Source organism: Pristiophorus japonicus, chromosome 20 (assembly GCF_044704955.1).
Source record: "Pristiophorus japonicus isolate sPriJap1 chromosome 20, sPriJap1.hap1, whole genome shotgun sequence".
In the NCBI taxonomy this organism is placed as follows: Eukaryota; Metazoa; Chordata; class Chondrichthyes; family Pristiophoridae; genus Pristiophorus; species Pristiophorus japonicus.
In genome coordinates, this window is record NC_091996.1 from 16,024,092 (window position 1) to 16,043,996 (window position 19,905).

Here is a 19,905-nt window from a genome sequence, read left to right on the forward strand (position 1 = left end):
CGCTAGAGTCTGCACGCATATGCAGTAGCTCCTATGCAGGCCATTTCTGCAAACGCGCCGCAGGCTGTGTGGGAGGGGCCAGAAGCACGCCGTCCCTAGCCCTGGCCAAATGGGCTCCCTCATCGGTGGCCCGCTGCATTCCCTAAGGTAGGACTTCTATTTTTTATTTGTTATTTACTGATTGATTTTGGTGTTTTAGGCGCAAGGTTCCCTCTATTTTATTTGTTAATTAATTGCTTATTACTTTTTGTGCTTTGTTTGGTGCTTGGTGGTGCTTTAAATGTAGTTACTTGCACCGATTCCTTAACTGTGCGGACAAAAGTGAACACATACGCTGCCCTAAGTTAGTTTAGTACAACTTTTTTCTGGCGAAGTGGCTGGGAGCGCCCCCTTTTGAAAAAAAAACTGACCTAACAAAAAACCTAACTAACTCATTTACACTGGCGCAAATTAAATGGCCATATTTGCAACTAAAAAGATACACCAGAAAAATCAAGTTACACCAAAAAAAACATTGCAACTCATGGGGAAATTTGGGCCCTGTGAACGGAGGCCAGCTGATTGCAGCCAGTCTGCTCGGATGCATTTCTCATGGTCAAATACAGAAGATCATTGGGGTCGGACTTGAAACAGATTGCAATTTAACGCCTGGGAAGGAAGTTTACAGGATTTGGCAGAGGGAAGGTTGATGCGGATTATGTGCTGAATAGGAACGTGTTCGAGGTATCGCAACAGGAGAGAGATCTTGAGGGTTTTTTTTAGTGTTCAGGTCACCAGTACCACCAGAAGCAATGTTCCTAGGCTGTTAAAAAAAAAAGCAACCAGAATGCTGGGAGGCATAACATGGGGTGTGACACATACATCCGGGGAGGTCATTTTAAAACTATATTTATCCCAGTGAGATCACAATTGGATTGCTCTGTGCAGTTTTGCTCACCCAATATTCCGTTATTGGAGAGGGTTACATGAGACGGTCAATGCAGTGGATCCCATTACTTAAGGGAATGAAGTTTGAGGAAAGACAGATGACCCGGAGCCCTTTTGTTCTTGAAAAGATAATACCGAGGGGACAAGATAGGAGTATTTAAAATGATGAAATGTCAGGAAAAAGCACATCCAAGTGAGCTTTTGCGCTGTGCGCAGAATTTAAGCACAATGGGTCACATTCACAAATTAAGGACAATGGAAGAAATAGGAAATCCAGGAGGATCTTCTTTTTTTAAACTAAACGAATGGTTAGTGTGTGGAACCGATTACTGGCACTGGTGGAGGAACCAGAAACCTGCACCGGCTTATGAAAGCAAGTAGACAGGCTTGTGTCAGCAAATGGGATTTAGGGTTATTAGAAACCCACAACCTCTACCACCGAGAAGGAGAAGGACAAGGGCAGCAGGCGCGTGGGAACACCATCGCCTCCACATTCCCCTCCAAGTCGAACACCATCCTGACTTGGAAATATATCGGCCGTTCCTTCGACGTCACTGGGTCAACATCCTGGAACTCCCTCCCTAACAGCACTGTGGGAGCACCTTCACCACACGGACTGCAGCAGCTTAAGAAGGCAGCTCACCACCACCTTCTCAAGGGCAATTCGGGATTGGCAATAAATGCTCTGCTATAAAAGAAACACTTGGAGTTATTGTAAAGAATGACTAACGGGGGAGCTCCCCTTGTGGTTCAGTGTGTAAACATCACCCCTGTGCTCACTGACCAACATTGGCTTCCGGTTAAGCAACGCCTCGATTTCAAAATTCTCATCCTTGTTTTCAAATCCCTCCATGGCCTCGCCCCTCCCTATCTCTGTAATCTCCTCCAGCCCCACAACGCCCCCCCACCCCCATCCGAGATATCTGCGCTCCTCTAATTCTGCCCTCCTGAGCATTCCTGATTATAATCGCTCAACCATTGGTGGCCATGCCTTCTGTTGCCTGGGCCCCAAGCTCTGGAACTCCCTCCCTAAACCTCTCCGCCTCTCTACCTCTCTTTCCTCCTTCAAGACGCTCCTTAAAACCTACCTCTTTGACCAGCGCTAATTTCAACGTATGCGCTCGGTGTCATATTTTTATCGCATAATACTCCTGTGATGCGCCTTGGAACATTAAAGACGCTAGATAAATACATTGTTATTGTTGTTGTAGTAAATGTTCAGCATAGTACTCAGTAATGTATTGAGCAATACAGAGACTGAGACACAAGTTCAATCACTGTGTTGGGTTAGCCGATCTGAGCCAGGGTGTTATAACTGACCTCAATGTCACTTCAGGGAGACAAGGCGGGGCGGGGAAGGAACGAACAACACCCGGGGTGGATGTTCCTGATCGCTATTCAGTGACTCTTGCTAAAAGAAAATGCACATGTTTACAATGTCCCTTGAATCTAAGATTGGGATCAGCTGTGACTGCTGACAGATAAATGTGGATTGGCAGACTCCATGCATCTCGGATACAGGATCAAATCCAGCTTATACCGATGGGATGGCATTCTGTTAGCTGTAAGGACCCTCTGTGTAGGTTAGTGTGCAATGTAACTGGTTAGCATATGCTATCTGCTTGCTGACTATGATTGAGGTGTGTACACATGTATACATCCATTAGATGAGGTACACACTACGTCTTAGAACTCTTAATAAAGTATTAAAGCTGTTGAAACTAGACCCTCAAACCTATCTTCTATAATAAGTCCGTTTTTGTCTGTCCGGGGGCCGGGCCAGGGGGGAGGGGGAGAGGGAGGGAAGGAGGAGGAGAGGGGCAGAGAGAGGGTGGGATGGAGGGAGGGAGAGAGAGAGGGTGGGAGGGAGTGGGAGAGGGGGGAGAGAGAGAGGGTGGGGGGGGAGAGAGAGAGGGTGGGATGGAGTGGGAGAGGGGGGGAGAGAGAGAGGGTGGGAGGGAGGGAGAGAGAGAGGGTGGGAGGGAGGGAGAGAGAGAGGGAGAGAGAGAGGGTGGGAGGGAGGGAGAGAGAGAGGGTGGGAGGGAGGGAGAGAGAGAGGGTGGGAGGGAGGGAGGGGGGAGAGAGAGAGGGTGGGAGGGGGAGAGAGAGAGGGTGGGAGGGGGAGAGAGAGAGGGTGGGAGGGGGAGAGAGAGAGGGTGGGAGGGAGGGGAGGAGAGAGAGAGGGTGGGAGGGGGAGAGAGAGAGGGAGGGAGGGAGAGAGAGGGTGGGAGGGAGAGAGAGGGTGGGAGGGAGTGGGAGAGAGGGAGGGTGGGAGGGGGGAGAGAGAGAGGGTGGGAGGGAGGGGGTAGAGAGAGAGGGTGGGAGGGGAGGGAGAGAGAGGGTGGGAGAGAGAAGGTGGGAGGGAGGGGGGAAGAGAGAAGGTGGGAGGGAGGGGGGGAGAGAAAGAGGGTGGGAGGGAGGGGGGAGAGAGAGAGAGGGTGGGAGGGGTGGGAGAGAGAGAGGGTGGGAGACGAGAGAGAGGGAGGGAGAGCGAGAGAGAGGGAGGGAGTGCGAGTGAGAGGGAGGGAGAGCAAGAGAGGGGAAGGAGGGAGAGGGAGAGGGGGGAAGAGAGGGGAGAGAGAGGGGGGAGGGAGGGGAATGTGATAGATTCTCAGAGCACACACTACACACGTCTTTAAAATGACAGCAGCTCCCGGAACTCTCTAGAAGTCTGTGGAAGCCTGCTTCTTGTCAGGTGACCTGACTGTTTATTAAACACTCTGGTGTAGTAACACAATGTGTCCACAGTGTGGAGCTACAGACATTACATAGGAAGGAGGGGAGGGAGAGGGGACGGGAGAGAGGGAGGGAGAGCGAGAGGGAGGAAATCAGCGTTGACTGTATAGACGGGGATGATAACAATCTAAACGAGTACTGTTGCAATAAAGATACTAATTTGACCACAAATGTTTTGCGGGTCTCTGCTAGTTAATTAATAATACACAGGCCCCTCCCGTGCCCCCAGGCCAGACACCTGAACATGCTGAGTTACTCGGGAAACAGACTTCTCTCCTTACAAGTACCAATTACGATGACACAGGTGTCATCAATGGAAATTAAATAAACAAATGTCCCCCACCCACCTTTTCAAAGGGACACCAACAATAACTTTCAAATTATAAATAAAAGAAAGGTAAACTTATCAAATCAGAATGTTGCTGCCCGTTGCCAGTCCAGTCCGTGCGGGTTCACTGGTCGCGGAAGGCCTCCGGCATGCCGAGACACCGCACACTCCCTCCTCAGGGACACCCGGGCCGAACCTCTCCCTGCAGATGGCCACCTTGGCCAGGCCCAGGCCCAGGAGCCTTGCAGGATGTGTCTGACTCTCCAAACAGGTCCAAATCCACCTACAATTACTTTCTGCCAGCACCCTGCCAGCCAGCTCTCAAACTAGCTCAATATATTACCACTAATACCGGAGGCTTCGATCTTGTTGAGAAGGCTCTTCATTGGAAACTTGTCAAAATCTTTTTGGAAGTTTAAGTAGGCAATGTCTACTGTGCTCCCCTCATCCACCATCTTGGTAACTTCTTCAGAAAATGTAATCAAATTTGTCGGACATTAAATTTTTTTTTTTTACACAGAGTGTCCCTAAATGTGCTTCTCTATCCAAGTAATCATATATTGCATCCCTAAAGATTCCCTCAAGCATCTTTCTATCACTGATGTCAAACTAACGGTAGTTACCCAGGTCGAACTTGTCTCCCTTTATAAAGATGGGGACATAAGAACATAAGAAGCAGGAGCAGGATTGGGCCATACGGCCCCTTGAGCCTGCTCCGCCATTCAATAGCATCATGGCTGATCTGATCTTCACCTCCACTCCACTTTCCTGCCCATTCCCCATAACCCTTGATTCCCCGGTAGTTCAAAATCTGTCTATCTCTACATTAAATATATTCAATGACCCAGCCTCTGCAGCTCTCTGGGGCAGAGAATTCCAAACATCCACGACCCTCAGAGAAGAAATTCTTCCTCATCTTCGTTTTAAATGGGTGAACCCTTATTCTGAAACTATGCCCCCCCATAGTTCTAGATTCCCCACGAGGGGAAACATCCTCTCAGCATCTACCCTGTCAAGCCCCCTCAGAATCTTGTGTATTTCATATGCGTACTACATTGGCCTCCTTCCAGTCTACAGGAACCATCTGAGATATTAAAATGACAGGCATGGGGCTCGCACAGCACGTGTCCCATCACCTTGAGGACTCTCAGGTGGATATCATCCGGCTCGCTTGCTCTATCTATTTTCAGGTTCTTAATTCTATCTGAAGCACGATGTTCATCTATGCTGATATTATTAGTTTTATAATTAACATAATTAAATTCTAACACTTGAACATCGTCTTCAGGAGTGAAGACCCATGCAAAGTTCCCAGTTAATATTTCTGCTATACCCAGTAAGTCCTTTGTAACCTGTTCTCTGTACTTAACTCTGTTTAGTTGAGTATTAGATGCCTTTAATTTGTAGAAACATCTTTGTTTACATCTTATTTTGCTTTGTACACGACCAGTCTTATTCTTACCACATTTCCTTCTTTTAACTTTGGGTGCAAATTTGTCTTCCACATTTTCTGTCTTGTTCTTAAAAACTTCCCATTTGTATTCTGCATCGGTCTCATCACTGCCCAGTAGGGTTAGCCAATTAACTCATTCCAAATCGTTTGCCATTTTAGCGAAAAGCAAACCAAGCACTCGGGTTTATTTCTAGAGGTATAGAATTGAAAATTATGCTAAACCTGTATGGAACCTTGGTTAGACCACACTTGGAGTACTGTGTACAGTTCTGGTCGCCATGTTATAAAAAGGATGTTGAGGCACTGGAGAGGGTGCAGAGAAGATTTACAAGGACGATACCACAAATGTGAGGGTATACATATCAGGAAAGGATGAAGAGGCTGGGTCTCTTTTTCTCTTGAATAAAGAAGGCTGAGGGATGACCGTATAATGTTGTGGTCACTGTTGCCCAGATGTTCCCCCACATGGAGGTCAGGCTCACTGCTAAACTCTTGATCCAATATATGATTGTCTCTGGTTACCTCATTCACACGTGGAGTCAGGAGTCTTGTATATTCTCAACAGATTTTTAGCTGCACTTCCCACCACAACAGAAGGTTAACGATCGTGCCACTGAATTCCAGGGAAATCAAAGTCACCCATCAAACCAAGATGGCATGCTTTTGAAGCTTTAGATTATGAAAGGTTTTGATAGAGTGGATACAGAGAGACTGTTTCCACTTGTGGGGAAGAGCATAACTAGAAGCCATCAATATAAGATAGTCACCAAGAAATCAAATAGAGAATTCAGAAGAAACTTCTTTACTCAAAGAGTGCTGAGAATGTGGAACTCGCTACCACAGGGAGTGGTTGAGGCGAATAATATCGATGCATTTAAGGGGAGGCTAGACAAGCATCTGAGGGAGAAGGGAATAGGGGGTTATGCTGATAGGTTTAGATGAGGAAAGACGGGAGGCGGCTCGAATGGAGCATAAACGCCGGAATGGACTGGTTGGGCCGAATGGCCTGTTTCTGTGCCGTATATCCTATATAATCCTATCAAGCATGACCTTCTGAAATCTGGTATGAGTTGTAGATTTTCAGTCGCTTTGGTTCAACCAATTGAAACCGTATAATGTTGTGGTCACTGTTGCCCAGATGTTCCCCCACATGGAGGTCAGGCTCACTGCTAAAACTCTTGATCCAATATATGATTATCCCTGGTTACCTCATTCACACGTGGAGTCAGGAGTCTTGTATATTCTCAACAGATTTTTAGCTGCACTTCCCACCACAACAGAGGGTTAACGATCGTGCCACTGAATTCCAGGGAAATCAAAGTCACCCATCAAACCAAGGTGGCATGCTTTTGAAGCTTTAGAAATCTGTTTCCCACTCACCGTTTGAAGGGGCTGCTGCTCAATTTCTGGCCACACTTCAGTCCTATGCTCCTGATCTTTGCCCATCTGGTATGGAGTGAGGGGGGGGGGGGGGGGTGGCAGGGGGGCGGGGGGAGGAATAGTCGGAGGACCTCATTGTGAGTCTCATTTTTACTATCTATATTAATGATCTAGATTTGGTGTTGACAGCACAGTCTGCACATTTTCAGGTAATACCAGTATCAGTGAGAGTGTTTGGACTGTCGACAATGCTCGTCGGCTTCAGGTAGACCTTGATGTTTTGGGGGATTGGACTCGTGACTGGCAAATGATGTCTAGTTTGGAAAAGTGCAGTTTTATGTATGGGAGCAGGGCTGATGCTCAACATATATACACTCTTCAGGGAAGAGCATTAAAGAAGGTGGAGAAAGAAAGAGATCTGGGCACTCGAGTGCATACATCTCCAAAGGTTCATGAGCAATGCCGTGTAGCGACAGCTAAAGCCAATAGGGTGTTAGGGTGCATTTATAGGACAATTGACTATAAGACAAAGCATATTATTTGGTCCTTATACAAGACTTGGTCAGGCCTCAGTTGGAATACGTGTACAATTTGGGTCTGATCACACAGTGGCCGATATCGAGGCTTTGGAAAGGGTGCAGAAGGTGGGGGAGTGGGCACTAGATAGGCTCAAAGAGCTGGGACCCTACACTTTAGAGAAGCATAGGCTCAAGGGGTGATCTGAGTGAGGTTTATGATAATGAAGGGAATAGAGTGTTCCAGTTGGCAGATTGTTGCAATTAACTAGTTTGGGGAGGACCAGGGTCACAATGTTCAGTTGGTTAAGGCCAGATCTGGGTTAGATGTTAGGATGTGTTTTTTTCCCTATCTCTGTAACCTCCACCAGCCCTATAACCATCCCCCCCCACCACCCCCACGTCGAGATATCTGCACTCCTCTAACTCTGCCCTCTTGAGCATCCCTGATTATAATCGCTCAACCATTGGTGGCCGTGCCTTCTGTTGCCTGGGCCCCAAGCTCTGGAACTCCGTCCCTAAATCTCTCTGCCTCGCTACCTCTCTCTCCTCCTTCAAAATGCTCCTTAAAACCTACCTCTTTGACCAAGCTGTTTGGTCACCTGCGCTAATTTCTACTTATGCGGCTGGGTGTCAAATGTTTATCTCATAATACTCCTGTGAAGCACCTTGGGACGTTTCACTATGTTAAAGGCGCTATAGAAATAAAAGTTGTTGTTGTTGTTTTCCCAGAGAATAGTGGACCTCTGGAACAGGCTACTGACTTCTGCGATGGACGGCGATATACTGACATCCTCCAAGCGAGAGTTGGACCTGTTCCTGCCTGGGGCGGAGATCACTTTGTACGGGAGGTAAGAAGGGTACAACATTAATCAGGGCACGAGTGATCCCTTGGACTAGTTCACAATCGCCTATAGGGGGGGGAGGCGGGGGTGTCAGAGAGAAATTTCTTGAACCAAGCCACAATAAAGCACATTTGGGGGGAAAAGGGTTCTTGAGAGCCTGGCCCAAAGAGTTGTAGGCATTCCTTCTCGATTATTCCTTTTCCAGTCCAGCTCAGACATTACTTCAGTCCATCAACAAGGCAAAGTCAATTCAATACAGTCAGTACAATTGGGAAGTGCAGCCAAGGATATGTTTGTATTGTTCCCACGGTTACCATGTCAACCAGCACTATTCTCTACTGACATGATAAAGCAATACTAGTTTGCAATGCAAACTATGCGTACCACACTTGTGGTTTGCAATAGGAAAATCGAGCGTTTTTTCTTGCCATATATTAGGGGCAACAAATTCGGAAACATCAATTTTTAGCAGGTGATTATAGATCAAGGTGGGCACCTTAAAATCTTTATGGATTCCGTTAGTTGCTGGCTTACATGGGTTCACAACCACTACACAAGGCTAGTAGTTACACCCTGGGGCCAATACTTGGTGTATTGAACGGGCCGCGATTACAGGCAATCCTAGTTGCCAGTCCGCCCGCTCAACGTAAAAGCAGAAGAGAAAGATTTGCATTTATATAGCGCCTTTCACGTCCACCAGACGTCTCAAAGCCCTTTATAGCCAATAAAGTACTTTTGGCGTGTAGTCACGGTTGTAATGTAGGAAGGTTAAACAGCTTCCCACTGGTTCTGTAGTTTAATTCCCCGTTGGAGTGGAACTAAACTACAGAACCAGTGGGAAGTTGTTTAACCTACGCCGCCTCCAGGCCAGGTCCAAGATCACCCAAACCTCTGTCGTTGAACTGCAGTACGTGGACGACGCCTGCGTCTGCGCACATTCTGAGGCTGAACTTCAGGATATAGTCGATGTATTCACTGAGGCATATGAAAGCATGGGCCTCACGCTTAACATCCGTAAGACAAAGGTCCTCCACCAGCCTGACCTCGCCACACAGCAATGCCACCCCAGTCGTCAAGTTTCACGGCGCGGCCCTCGACAATGTGAACTACTTCCCATACCTCGGGAGCCTCTTATCAACAAAGGCAGGCATTGATGCAGAGATTCACATCGCCTCCAGTGTGCCAGTGCAGCCTTCGGCCGCCTGAGGAAAAGAGTGTTCGAAGACCAGGCCCTCAAACCTACCACCAAGCTCATAGTTTGCAGGGCTGTAGTAATACCCGCCCTCCTGTATGGATCAGAGGCATGGACAATGTACAGAAGACACATCAAGTCGCTGGAGATATATCACCAACGATGTCTCCGCAAGATCCTGCAAATCCCCTGGGAGGACAGATGCACCAACATCAGTGCCCTCGCCCAGGCTAACATCCCCAGCATTGAAGAACTGGCCACACTCGATTAGCTTCACTGGGCAGGCCACTTAGTTCACATGCCAGACACGAGACTCCCTAAGCAATTGCTCTATGCGGAGCTCCTTCATGGCAAACGAGCCAAAGATGGGCAGCGGAAACGTTACAAGGACACCCTCAAAGCCTCCCTGGTGAAGTGCCACATCACCACTGACACCTGGGAGACCCTGGCCGAAGACTGCCCTAGGTGGAGAAAGTGCATCCGGGTGGGCATTGAACTCCTGGAATCACAATGCCGCGAGCGTGAAGAGGTCAGGCGCAGGCAGTGAAGGAGCGTGCGCCAAATCAGTCCCACCCCGCCCCTTCCCCCGACGAATATCTGTCCCACCTGTGACAGGGTCTGTGGCTCTCGTGTTGGACTGTTCAGCCACCAAAGAACTCACTTTAGGAGTGGAAGCAAGTTTTCCTCGATTTGGAGGGACTGCCTATGATGAATGTGGGAAACGTGGCAGCCAATTTGCGCACAGCAAGCTCCCACCAACATCAATGTGATAATGACCAGATAATCTCTTTTTGTGATGCTGATTGAGGGATAAATATTGGCCCATGTCACAATGGATAACTCCCCTGCTCTTCTTCGAAATAGTGCTGCGGGATCTTTTACGTCCACTTGAGAGAGCTGACTCGGTTTAACGTCCCATCCGAAATACGGCACCTCCGACAGTACTGCACTGGAATGTCAGCCTAGATTTTTGCAAATGTAAAGACCCTTCATACGTTTGGCTACACATCAGTAAAGCCTCTATCACAGTCCGTGCAAAGCTGCACCGATGTCAATCAGTCACAGAGAGATACACCAGAGTAAAACGGCGAAAGGAAATGTGTAAACACTGAAGGTGGCGCAACACGAGATATGGGAGGGTGCTGACGAGGTCAGATCGGCAATCCCACTGCAATTCGAAGTGTTTCTGAACTTGGCTCCTGTGACGGGTGAATGGCTGCCTCCCCGTAGGTAGAGGAACAAAAAGTGACGTTCGACCTACTCTGGCCAATGACCTCACCCTGACCCCCCTGACCTGCCCTGACCCATTCAATTTAACTCGACCTGCTCATGTGCACCTCCTTGATGCCATTTCAAGAGCAGCATAGGCCTGGGAGGAGATTTTTACACCTTCCAACTCAGTCAGTGCTTTCAATCAAGGAGAATTAATCTCCGTATTTAAGGAGGGATATACTTGCATTAGAGGCAGTTCAGAGAAGGTTCACTAGGTTGATTCCTGGGATGAAGAGGTTGTCTTATGAAGAAAGGTTGAGCAGGTTGGGCCTATACTCATTGGTGTTTAGAAGAATGAGAGGTTATCTTATTGAAACATTCTGAGGGGGCATGAAGGGTAGATGCTGAGAGGATGTTCCCCTCGTGGGGGAATCTAAAACTAGGGGGCATAGTTACAGAATAAGAGGTTGCCCACTGAAAATAGAGATGAGGAGGAATTTCTTCTCTCAGAGGGTCATGAACTTTGGAATTCTCTGCCCCAGAGAGCTGTGGAGGCTGGGTCATTGAATATACACAAGGCTGAGACAGACAGATTCTTGAACAATAGGGGGTTCAAGGGTTATGGGGAGCGGGCAGGAAAGTGGAGTTGAGGCCAGGATCAGATCGGCCATGATCTTATTGAATGGCGGAACAGACTCGAATGACCTACTCTTGCTCATATATCTTATGTAACATTGGTACTGTTGTTTTATGTCGGGGAGGGGTGAAGCGCGTTGAGAGAACCTGTAGTAAGTGCAGTCAGAGGAGTAGTCGACAGAAAGGAAAGGTTATAGAGCAGGTTGTTTTGGGAGCAGGATGGAGGGGGGCCGTGGGGTGGGGGGGTGGCCATCACATTGCTACTGGTTACAGTGCAGCCTCTTTTTACTGTCTCCTCTTCGTGGGGTGCACGAAGACCAGAACGACCCCCAACGCTTCCAACAGCCCCCAAAAACATCTTCCAGTCCTCCCTCACCTCCCAATGCCCCCCCCCCCCCCCAGTGGTACAGTCAGCGACGTCTGCCAATTTACTGCCACAAATGTTAACACTGATGCTCGGTAACAAGCACTGGAATGGAGATTGATTGGTCGGGGATGTAAAATGGCTTCCACATGGCAGAGGATCCCAGCTGAGATTACCGTGATGCATTTTAAATCCCTGGGAAGGCTGCTGACGTGAAGAACTGAAGAGGGGGAAAAAAGCAATCAACGATGCCCTCGTTAAAGTATAATCTTCCCCAGATGGTGGGCCTTTTGCTGTTAAATCCACTTCCAGCACAAGTGGAAAAACTTTCTCAGACAGCGATCAGGGATACTTGTTAAACAGAGAACAGCATAACCTCTTCTTCCAACACATTCGGCAATTTAAACAAGTTCCCTTCTTTGTCTCTGGCTGATTGTTAACGGGAATGTTTTAATAACTTTTCTCCTTACTTTTGGATGTTTTCTTTCCCTTTCATTGTCCTCCACAGCCTCGCGCCGGTGAAGCCCCCCCCCACCCCCACCACACCTGCCCACCATTGACCCCCCCCCCCCCCCACCAGGCACGACTCTGGACAAGCTGCAGGGTCCCAATCGACACATTTCAGGCCATAGACGGAGCCCAGCGCACCATACCCATCCCGAACTATATATTTTTTTATTATACATTAGCGGGATGTGGGCAGGGCCAGCATTTATTGCCCATTCCTAATTGCCCTTGAGAGGATGGTGGTGAGCTGCCTTATACTCAACCATTTCGGAGGGCAATTAAGCGTCAACCACAATGCACAAAGCCGATTTCCTTCCCTAAAGAAAGACTTGGATTTATATAACGCCTTTTACAACCACCGGACGTCGCGAAGCATTTTGCAGACAATGAAGTACTTTTTGGAGTGTAATCACTGTTGTAATGTGGGAAACACGACAGTAAATTTGCGCACAGCAAGCTCCCACAAACAGCAGTGTGATAATGACCAAATAATCTGTTTTAGTGTTGTTGGTTGAGGGATAAATATTGACCAGGACACCGGGGATAACTCCCCTGCTCTTCTTCGAAATAGTGCAATGGGATCTTTTACGTCCAGCTGAGAGAGCAGGCGGGGCTTCGGTTTAACGTCTCATCCGAAAGACGGCACCTCCGGCAGTGCAGCGCTCCCTCAGCACTGCACTGGGAGAGTCAGCCTAGAATTATTTGTGCTCAAGTCTCTGGAGTGGGACTTCAACCCACAGCCTTCTGACTCAGAGGCAAGCTGTTACTGTAGTTTAGAAGTGGATTTTCAAGCAGTGCCCTGCAGTTCTGCATTCATATTTCCATTGGCCGAGTGTCAGATGCACACAGAAGCCCATATCTGTATTTAAAAGTTTCCAAATCAAATACCCATGGAGGAGAAGTTTCTATTTGCTTGACATGGAGAGCAAGACGGGGCCTCGGTTTAATGTCTCATCCGAAAGACGGCACCTCCGACAGTGCAGCACTCCCTCAGCACTGCACTGGAGCGTCAGCCTAGATTTTTTTTTGCACTCATGTCCCTGGAATGGGACTTGAGTCAACCACAATGCTGTGGGTCTGGAGTCAGAGATGGGCCCGACCGAGTAAGAACGGCAGATGTCCTTCTCTAAAGGACATTCCGATAGCATCATACTGGCTTTTTATTCCAGATTTATTTAATTAGCTGGATTTAAATTCCCCCAGCTGCCGTGGTGGGATTTGAACTCGGGTCCCCGGATCATGAGTCCAGGCCTCTGGATTATTGGTCCAGTAACAGAACAAATGTGCTACCATTCCCGCGTGATCCGCTGAACTGAGTCACTGGATAATTCTGCATGTTGGAGATTCCTGCGAACTTCGTGAGAAAAGGCAATCGTTAAACATGGGGGTGGGACACTGTGACCTGCCCGTCAGTGGAACATGGGTAATTCCAGGCTGCGACCGACACCGGGAGACAGATGCTCATTGCGGCCTGGGCTGAAACACCCGGTTCTCCTTCTCCTTCGGTGGCACAGCCGAGATCAGACACATAGCTCCCAAAGCAAGTGCCCTACTCTGAACTCCTACACGACAAGCGAGCCCCAGGTGGGCAGAGGAAACGTTTCAAGGACACCCTCAAAGCCTCCTTGATAAAATGAAACATCCCCAGACACCTGGGAGTCCCTGGCCAAAGACCGCCCTAAGTGAAGGAAGTGCATCCGGGAGGGACACTGAGCACCTGGAGTCTCATCGCCGAGAGCGTGCAGAAAACAAGCGCAAGCAGCGGAAAGAGCGTGCGGCAAACCAGTCCCACCCACCATTACCTCCAACCACTGTCTGTCCCACCTGTGACAGAGACAGAAACTCCCGTATTGGACTGTTCAGTCACCTGAGAACTCACTTTTAGAGTGCAAGCAAGTCTTCCTCGATTTCGAGGGACTGCCCATGATGATGATGAACCCTGTGTAGAAGACTCCCGAGGCAGCTTGCCCTCTCCTACACTTCCGGGGCTCAGTGGATGACACGAAACAGAGAGATACAGCAAATGATGTGCTGCTATCTCGCTGAGAGCTACGTAACCCCCACCCCCCCCCCGCACCTCCCCCCCGGAACTCAGGTAACGGTGGCGACCGTGGGAACGGAGCAATGAGTGGAAACACATGCTTCCTGTAATTCCATCTGGTCGGGGATTCTGACGGAGAGGGACACGGAGGAGGAGAAAAGTTACCTTTCACCAATACTCTCTGTTTCCCGTCACTTAGCAAGTTTCATATCCATGCTGCCCCGGAACAACGCAGGTTCGTGTCCCGCAGCACAAAGCCAAGTTTGCAGCATTGACTAACCACCGAGTCTGGCCTTTTAATTGCGTGCCATTAGAATAATCCGCTTACAGTCCCCATTAAATGATTCAAATATTTCTCATTCATTAAAACAACCCCACAGAAATGTAGATTTCATTAACTGCAGAAAGATGGATAATGAGAATGTGAAATTAGTGCTGTTTAAAGCTGTCCCCAAGGCCCTTTTCTCCTGCCCAGCACATCCAGTGATTGGGGGCGGGGGGGGGGGCGTCTGTGCATTTATATCTGGGCCTGGCTTTCCACCAACACTGGAGGTACAGCGTCAATGTATCTCAACCGTGAATACATTTAATGACCCAGCCTCCACAGCTTTCTGGGGTAGATAATTCCAAACATTCACGACCTTCTGAGAGAAGAAATTCCTTATTTAAGGAGGGATATACTTGCACTGGAGGCAGTTAAGAGAAGGGTCACTCAGTTGATTCCTGGGATGAAGAGGTTTGCTTATGAGGAAAGGTTGAGCAGGTTGGGCCTGTACTCGTTGGAAGTTTAGAAGAATGTCCAAACTTGGTGACATTGAACCAGTTTGTCTTGATTTATCTCACCTTGATGCTCGGCCAGGAAAGTGATAGTTTTGGAGCTTTCTCGAGGCCATGAACCCTCTCCCACCTCCCCCCATTTTCTCTTCAAGTAGACATCCCTGCTTTGTGCTGCTGCTGAGGTGACCTTTGCCCCCGTGGTGACCTTTGCCCCCCCCCCCCCCGCTGCCCAAGGCCTCTGCACAGGCCTATCCTCCTCTTAGTTCCTCGGGAGCCCCAGCAACATGGAAGCGATCCAACCTGCACCTTTCCCCCCTCCGGGGTTTCACACTGTCACTCCGTGTCGCCACCTCCCACAACAAATTTTTTTTAAAAACACTCCTTCATATTCACTTACAGGATGAACATTCGGCAAATAATCAGCAGGCAGGGCAACGCACTAAAACCATACACACAGCAGCAAGTGCAAAACAACTCCACCATTGGGAGGCCTCGTGATCGGAGGATGGGTCATCTATCAACCAAAGAACATATGCAGAAAGCTCCTTCCTGTATTTCCCAGATGTTAGTGGTTACGTGACAGTGAGAAGAATCTGATGAATACCCAAAAAAATGTGTATTTTACCCGCAAAATTACAAACTCCCCACTGAAGCTCTCGAGAACAAAGACGTCAAAAATATCCACAATACAGGAAACACCAACAGCTTGGCACCAGTTCAACCAGAGATTTCTTTGTGTGACATCAGACACAGGCATGCCTCAAACTGAACCATCACAGACCCTGTCAAAGGCCTCAGTAGCTCAGAGCACAAGGGCACCCCTGGTACTGAGCCACGCGGAGGGGGAAGACCCAAATTTCAATCCCCGATTGGTGGCGAGTTTGCTAATCTAAGCCAGGACAGTGGGGAGGTGGGGCGGGGGGGAGGGACTACAATCAGCCCCTCTGTGGTCCTGTGCTCGGCAGGGGGACGGGGGGCAGGGGGGAGGGACTACAAACATAGAAACATAGAAAATAGGTGCAGGAGTAGGCCATTCGGCCCTTCTAGCCTGCACCGCCATTCAATGAGTTCATGGCTGAACATGCAACTTCAGTACCCCATTCCTGCTTTCTCACCATACTCCTTGATTCCCCTAGTAGTAAGGACTTCATCTAACTCCTTTTTGAATATATTTAGTGAATTGGCCTCAACAACTTTCTGTGGTAGAGAATTCCACAGGTTCACCACTCTCTGGGTGAAGAAATTCCTCCTCATCTCGGTCCTACAATCAGCCCCTCTGTGGTCCTGTGCTCGGCAGGGGGACGGGGGGGGGGGGGGGGGGGCGGCGGGGGAGAAATAAATAAATCATGCTCCCTGATCGGCAGCCTGTTAGAAAAGCACACACGCGAGATCCTCGAGCGAAGACAGCCAACAGCTCAGCCTCAACGCCCTACACAGTCGAGCAGCTCACCGCCGAGGTCCCGCGGGGAGAACAGGCCCGTGCTGCGGCAGACCAGAATCTTCAGGGTCAGGCAGCTCGAGAGGGAGGGAGGTCATGGCCGCGAGGGCAGAGAGAGTGGCCATAGCATAGTGCTCCAAACATCATCATCTCAGGCGGGCCCTCGAACGAGAATAACTTGCTTCCACATGAGTTCACAGATGTTTCAATGAAGGATCCGATGTTTCAGTCCTGAACTCCAGGGGGTGGATTTTTTTTAACATGTGGTGACCGTTGCACATCAGCCACCACAGGGGCTCGACAGAGCTAGGCCCTTATCCAGTGGCAAGGGTTAACCAGGGCGACTGGAGACTTGCTCTGCTGCACGGACCTTGTGCGCACACATATCGCAGAGACTGCAGGTCCCGCATTGGACTTATCAGTTGCCGGAGAACTCATGTTAGTGTGGACCAAGTCATCCTCGACTCCGAGGGACTGCCTAAGAAGAAGAGGTTATAACACAAGTCGCATTTAGTTCTTCTGCCAATCACCTTAAATCTGTGTCCTCTGGTTCTCGACCCTTCCGCCAATGGGAACAGTTTCTCTCTACATACTCTGTCCAGACCCCTCATGATTTTGAACACCGCTTTCAAATCTCCTCTCAACCTTCTCTGCTCCAAGGAGAACACCCCCAGCATCTCCAGTCTATGCATGTAATCATCCCTGGAATCATTCTCGTAAATCTTTTCTGCACCCTCTCTAAGGCCTTCACACCCTTCCTAAAGTGCCCAGAATTGGACACAATACTCCATTTGAGACTGAACCCGTGTTTTATAAAGGTTCCTCATAAGTTCCTTGCTTTTGTACTCTATGCCTCTATTTATGATGCCCAGTTCCCTGTAAGCTTTTTTAAATGCATTCTCAACCTGCCCTGACCCCTTCAACGATTTGTACACACATACCCCCAGGTCTCTCTGTTCATGCACCCACGTTAGAATTGTACCCTTTAGTTTATATTGTCTCTCCTTGTTCTTCCCACCAAAATGTATCACGTTGCACTTTTCTGCGTTAAATTTAATCTGCCACTTCTGTCCATTCCACCAGCCTGTTTATGTCTTCTTGAAGTATATCACTAGCCTCCTCACTGTTCACCATACTTCCAAGTTTTGTGTCACCTGCAAATTTTTTAATTGTGTCCTGTACATACACGGCATTAATATATATCAAGAAAAGCAGTGATCCTAGAACCGAGCCCTGGGGAACACCACTGTATACCTTCCTCCAGTCCGAAAAACAACCGTTCACCACTACTCTCTGTTTTCTGTCCCTTAGCAAGTTTCATATCCATGCTGCCACTGTCCCTTTGATTCCATGGGTTTCAACTTTGCTGGCAAGCCTATTATGTGGCACTTTGTTGAAAGCCTTTTGGAAATCCATGTACACCACGTCAATCGCATTACCCTCATCAACCCTCTCTATTACCTCATCAAAAAACTCGATCAAGTTAGTTAAACACGATTTTCCTTTAACAAATCCGTGCTGGCTTTCCTTAATTAATCCATTCCTATCCAAGCGACTGTTTATTTTTACTCCCTGATTATTATTTCTAAAAGCTTCCCCACTACCGAGGTTAAGCTGACTGGCCTGAAATTGGTGGGTTTATCTTTACACCTTTTTTTGAACAAGGATGTAACATTTGCAATTCTCCAGTCCTCCGGCACCACCCCCGTTTCTGAGGAGGATTGGAAGTCTATGGCCAGTACCTCCGCCATTTCACTCAGCCAATTTCGTTTTTAAAAGAAGAATTACCACTGTCTCCTGGGAAACAAACTTCTGAGAAAATAAAACAGTTCAGCCAAAGGTTGCATCTGCTCACCTCGTTGACCTGCTGTTTGTCCAAGTGGAATATTTGGCCTGAACTGGTTGAAGCCACCTCTTCGTAGGCCCGATATCCAGGATGGCCTCGGTCGCCACAGTCTCCAGTCAACACAAACACAACCTGTTCAGATAAGAGCAGGTCAGTTCCATCCGATCGCAATGCGTGCTCCTCACAATACCCTCCCTCCCTCCCCCATCCCACGAGGCCCCCTCGCTATTAGTCAAACATAGCTTTTAAAGTCAATAGTTATCGAGAACCGGGCCTCAACAGCTTGCTTTTTGAATCATGTTTGGGCCAACAACACCCATTCACCTTCCACAACCAGTTTTCCACTTCAAAAAAAAATAATCTGAGGTGAATTCGAGCGACAGCAGCAGACAAACAAGTTCCGGCTTTCAGCAAGTATCCCTTTGCAGGACTCCTGGGAGTGGGAGAGGCGTAGTGACCAGGAGAGGGAGGGAGGCAATGGGTGGGGCGAGGGTAGGAGAAGCAGTGGTTTTAATGTGGAGCTGACAGGAGCACTCTCCCAACACCCCAGCCAGGTGTTACTTTTAAACTTATCTTTATCGTGGCCTTTAAGGGCCGTTAGTTAGGACACACGTTGACCACTTTTACCTGAAGGCAGCCAGCCCAATTTTAGAAAGGGCCCTCAAACAGGCATTAGGTCCTCCATTTGCAAACATGAAGAGCCTAACGCCCGGGCCCTGAATTGGTCTTTTTCTGCCTTCACCAAATGGCAGGCAGCGCACTTCCAGCGGTTAATGAGCGCCCTACTGCCATGTTGGATGCTTTAGCACCCGTGACGTGTCAGAAAAATGGGCAGGGCAACATCGAATTTCCGGGCCTGTGTGTCTACGCACACTTCCTGTGAACAAAACCTCATTTCCTGTTCTTACATTTTGGTGCCAACTTTTCCCATTATAAATTTCTGTGTCCACGTGTCTAATGGGAACCGCCTCAGCGAGCCCAACACACGGTAATGGCACCCTCCCACCTGTGGTGGCGCTGCAGCACCTCAATTCTGCGTCTCCCAACTCCTCGGCCTTGGGCCACAGAGAAACTGCTGGACGCCAACCAACTCAATCCTAAACACAAAGAACTGTACAAAAATAAGAGCAGTTGTATGGCTTTAAAATGGGACTGAATTATGTCTGACCACCCTTGTACAATTATCCCCATAATCCCTCTTCAACTGAAGTCCACACTTGATTTTATTTCTCCATGCGGAGGAATTTGGGGGGACAAAAATTTATAAATAAAAACACTTGTGCAGGGCATGCACTTCCTGTTATGGTTTTTCTGTTAACATTTAGCATTGTAAATTGACACGTCAACATTACAACGGTTCAAAATTGAATGGGAAATGTAGTTGCGGGCTCGGGCCACTAGCTGGAACTGCAGAATGTGTTTCTGAAATCCATCATCACCATATACATACTGTGATTGAAAGGCTGCATTAGAGGGAGCAGCGTGCGGCTGGCCGGCCCGGAAATTGGTGCGATCCCGGTCTGCAAGACCATCAGCAGGCCGGGGCCATCAGAGGGAGCAGCGTGTGATGGGATACCACTGCAGGCGGGCGACGGCTGCGAAGCCGGGTCGCTGATTGCAGTGCGGGCAGGCACAGCAGCAGGGGCGAAGGAGCGGCAAAGGTTTGTCGAGGGAAGTGACCGAGGTCCAGGAGAGGCGTGAGTCTGGG

The 19,905-nt window shown here is 48.7% G+C and overlaps 1 protein-coding gene across 1 annotated transcript in view; it reads right to left on the minus strand.

Moving 5' to 3' along the window:
- Positions 1 to 19,905, minus strand: part of LOC139233090 (hemicentin-1-like) — a 530,358-nt gene that overhangs the window by 455,990 nt on the left and 54,463 nt on the right. Inside the window, exon 4 of the mRNA XM_070863608.1 lies at positions 18,207 to 18,329. Coding sequence (XP_070719709.1) covers positions 18,207 to 18,329 — 123 coding nt within the window. The remainder of the gene's footprint in view (positions 1 to 18,206; positions 18,330 to 19,905) is intronic.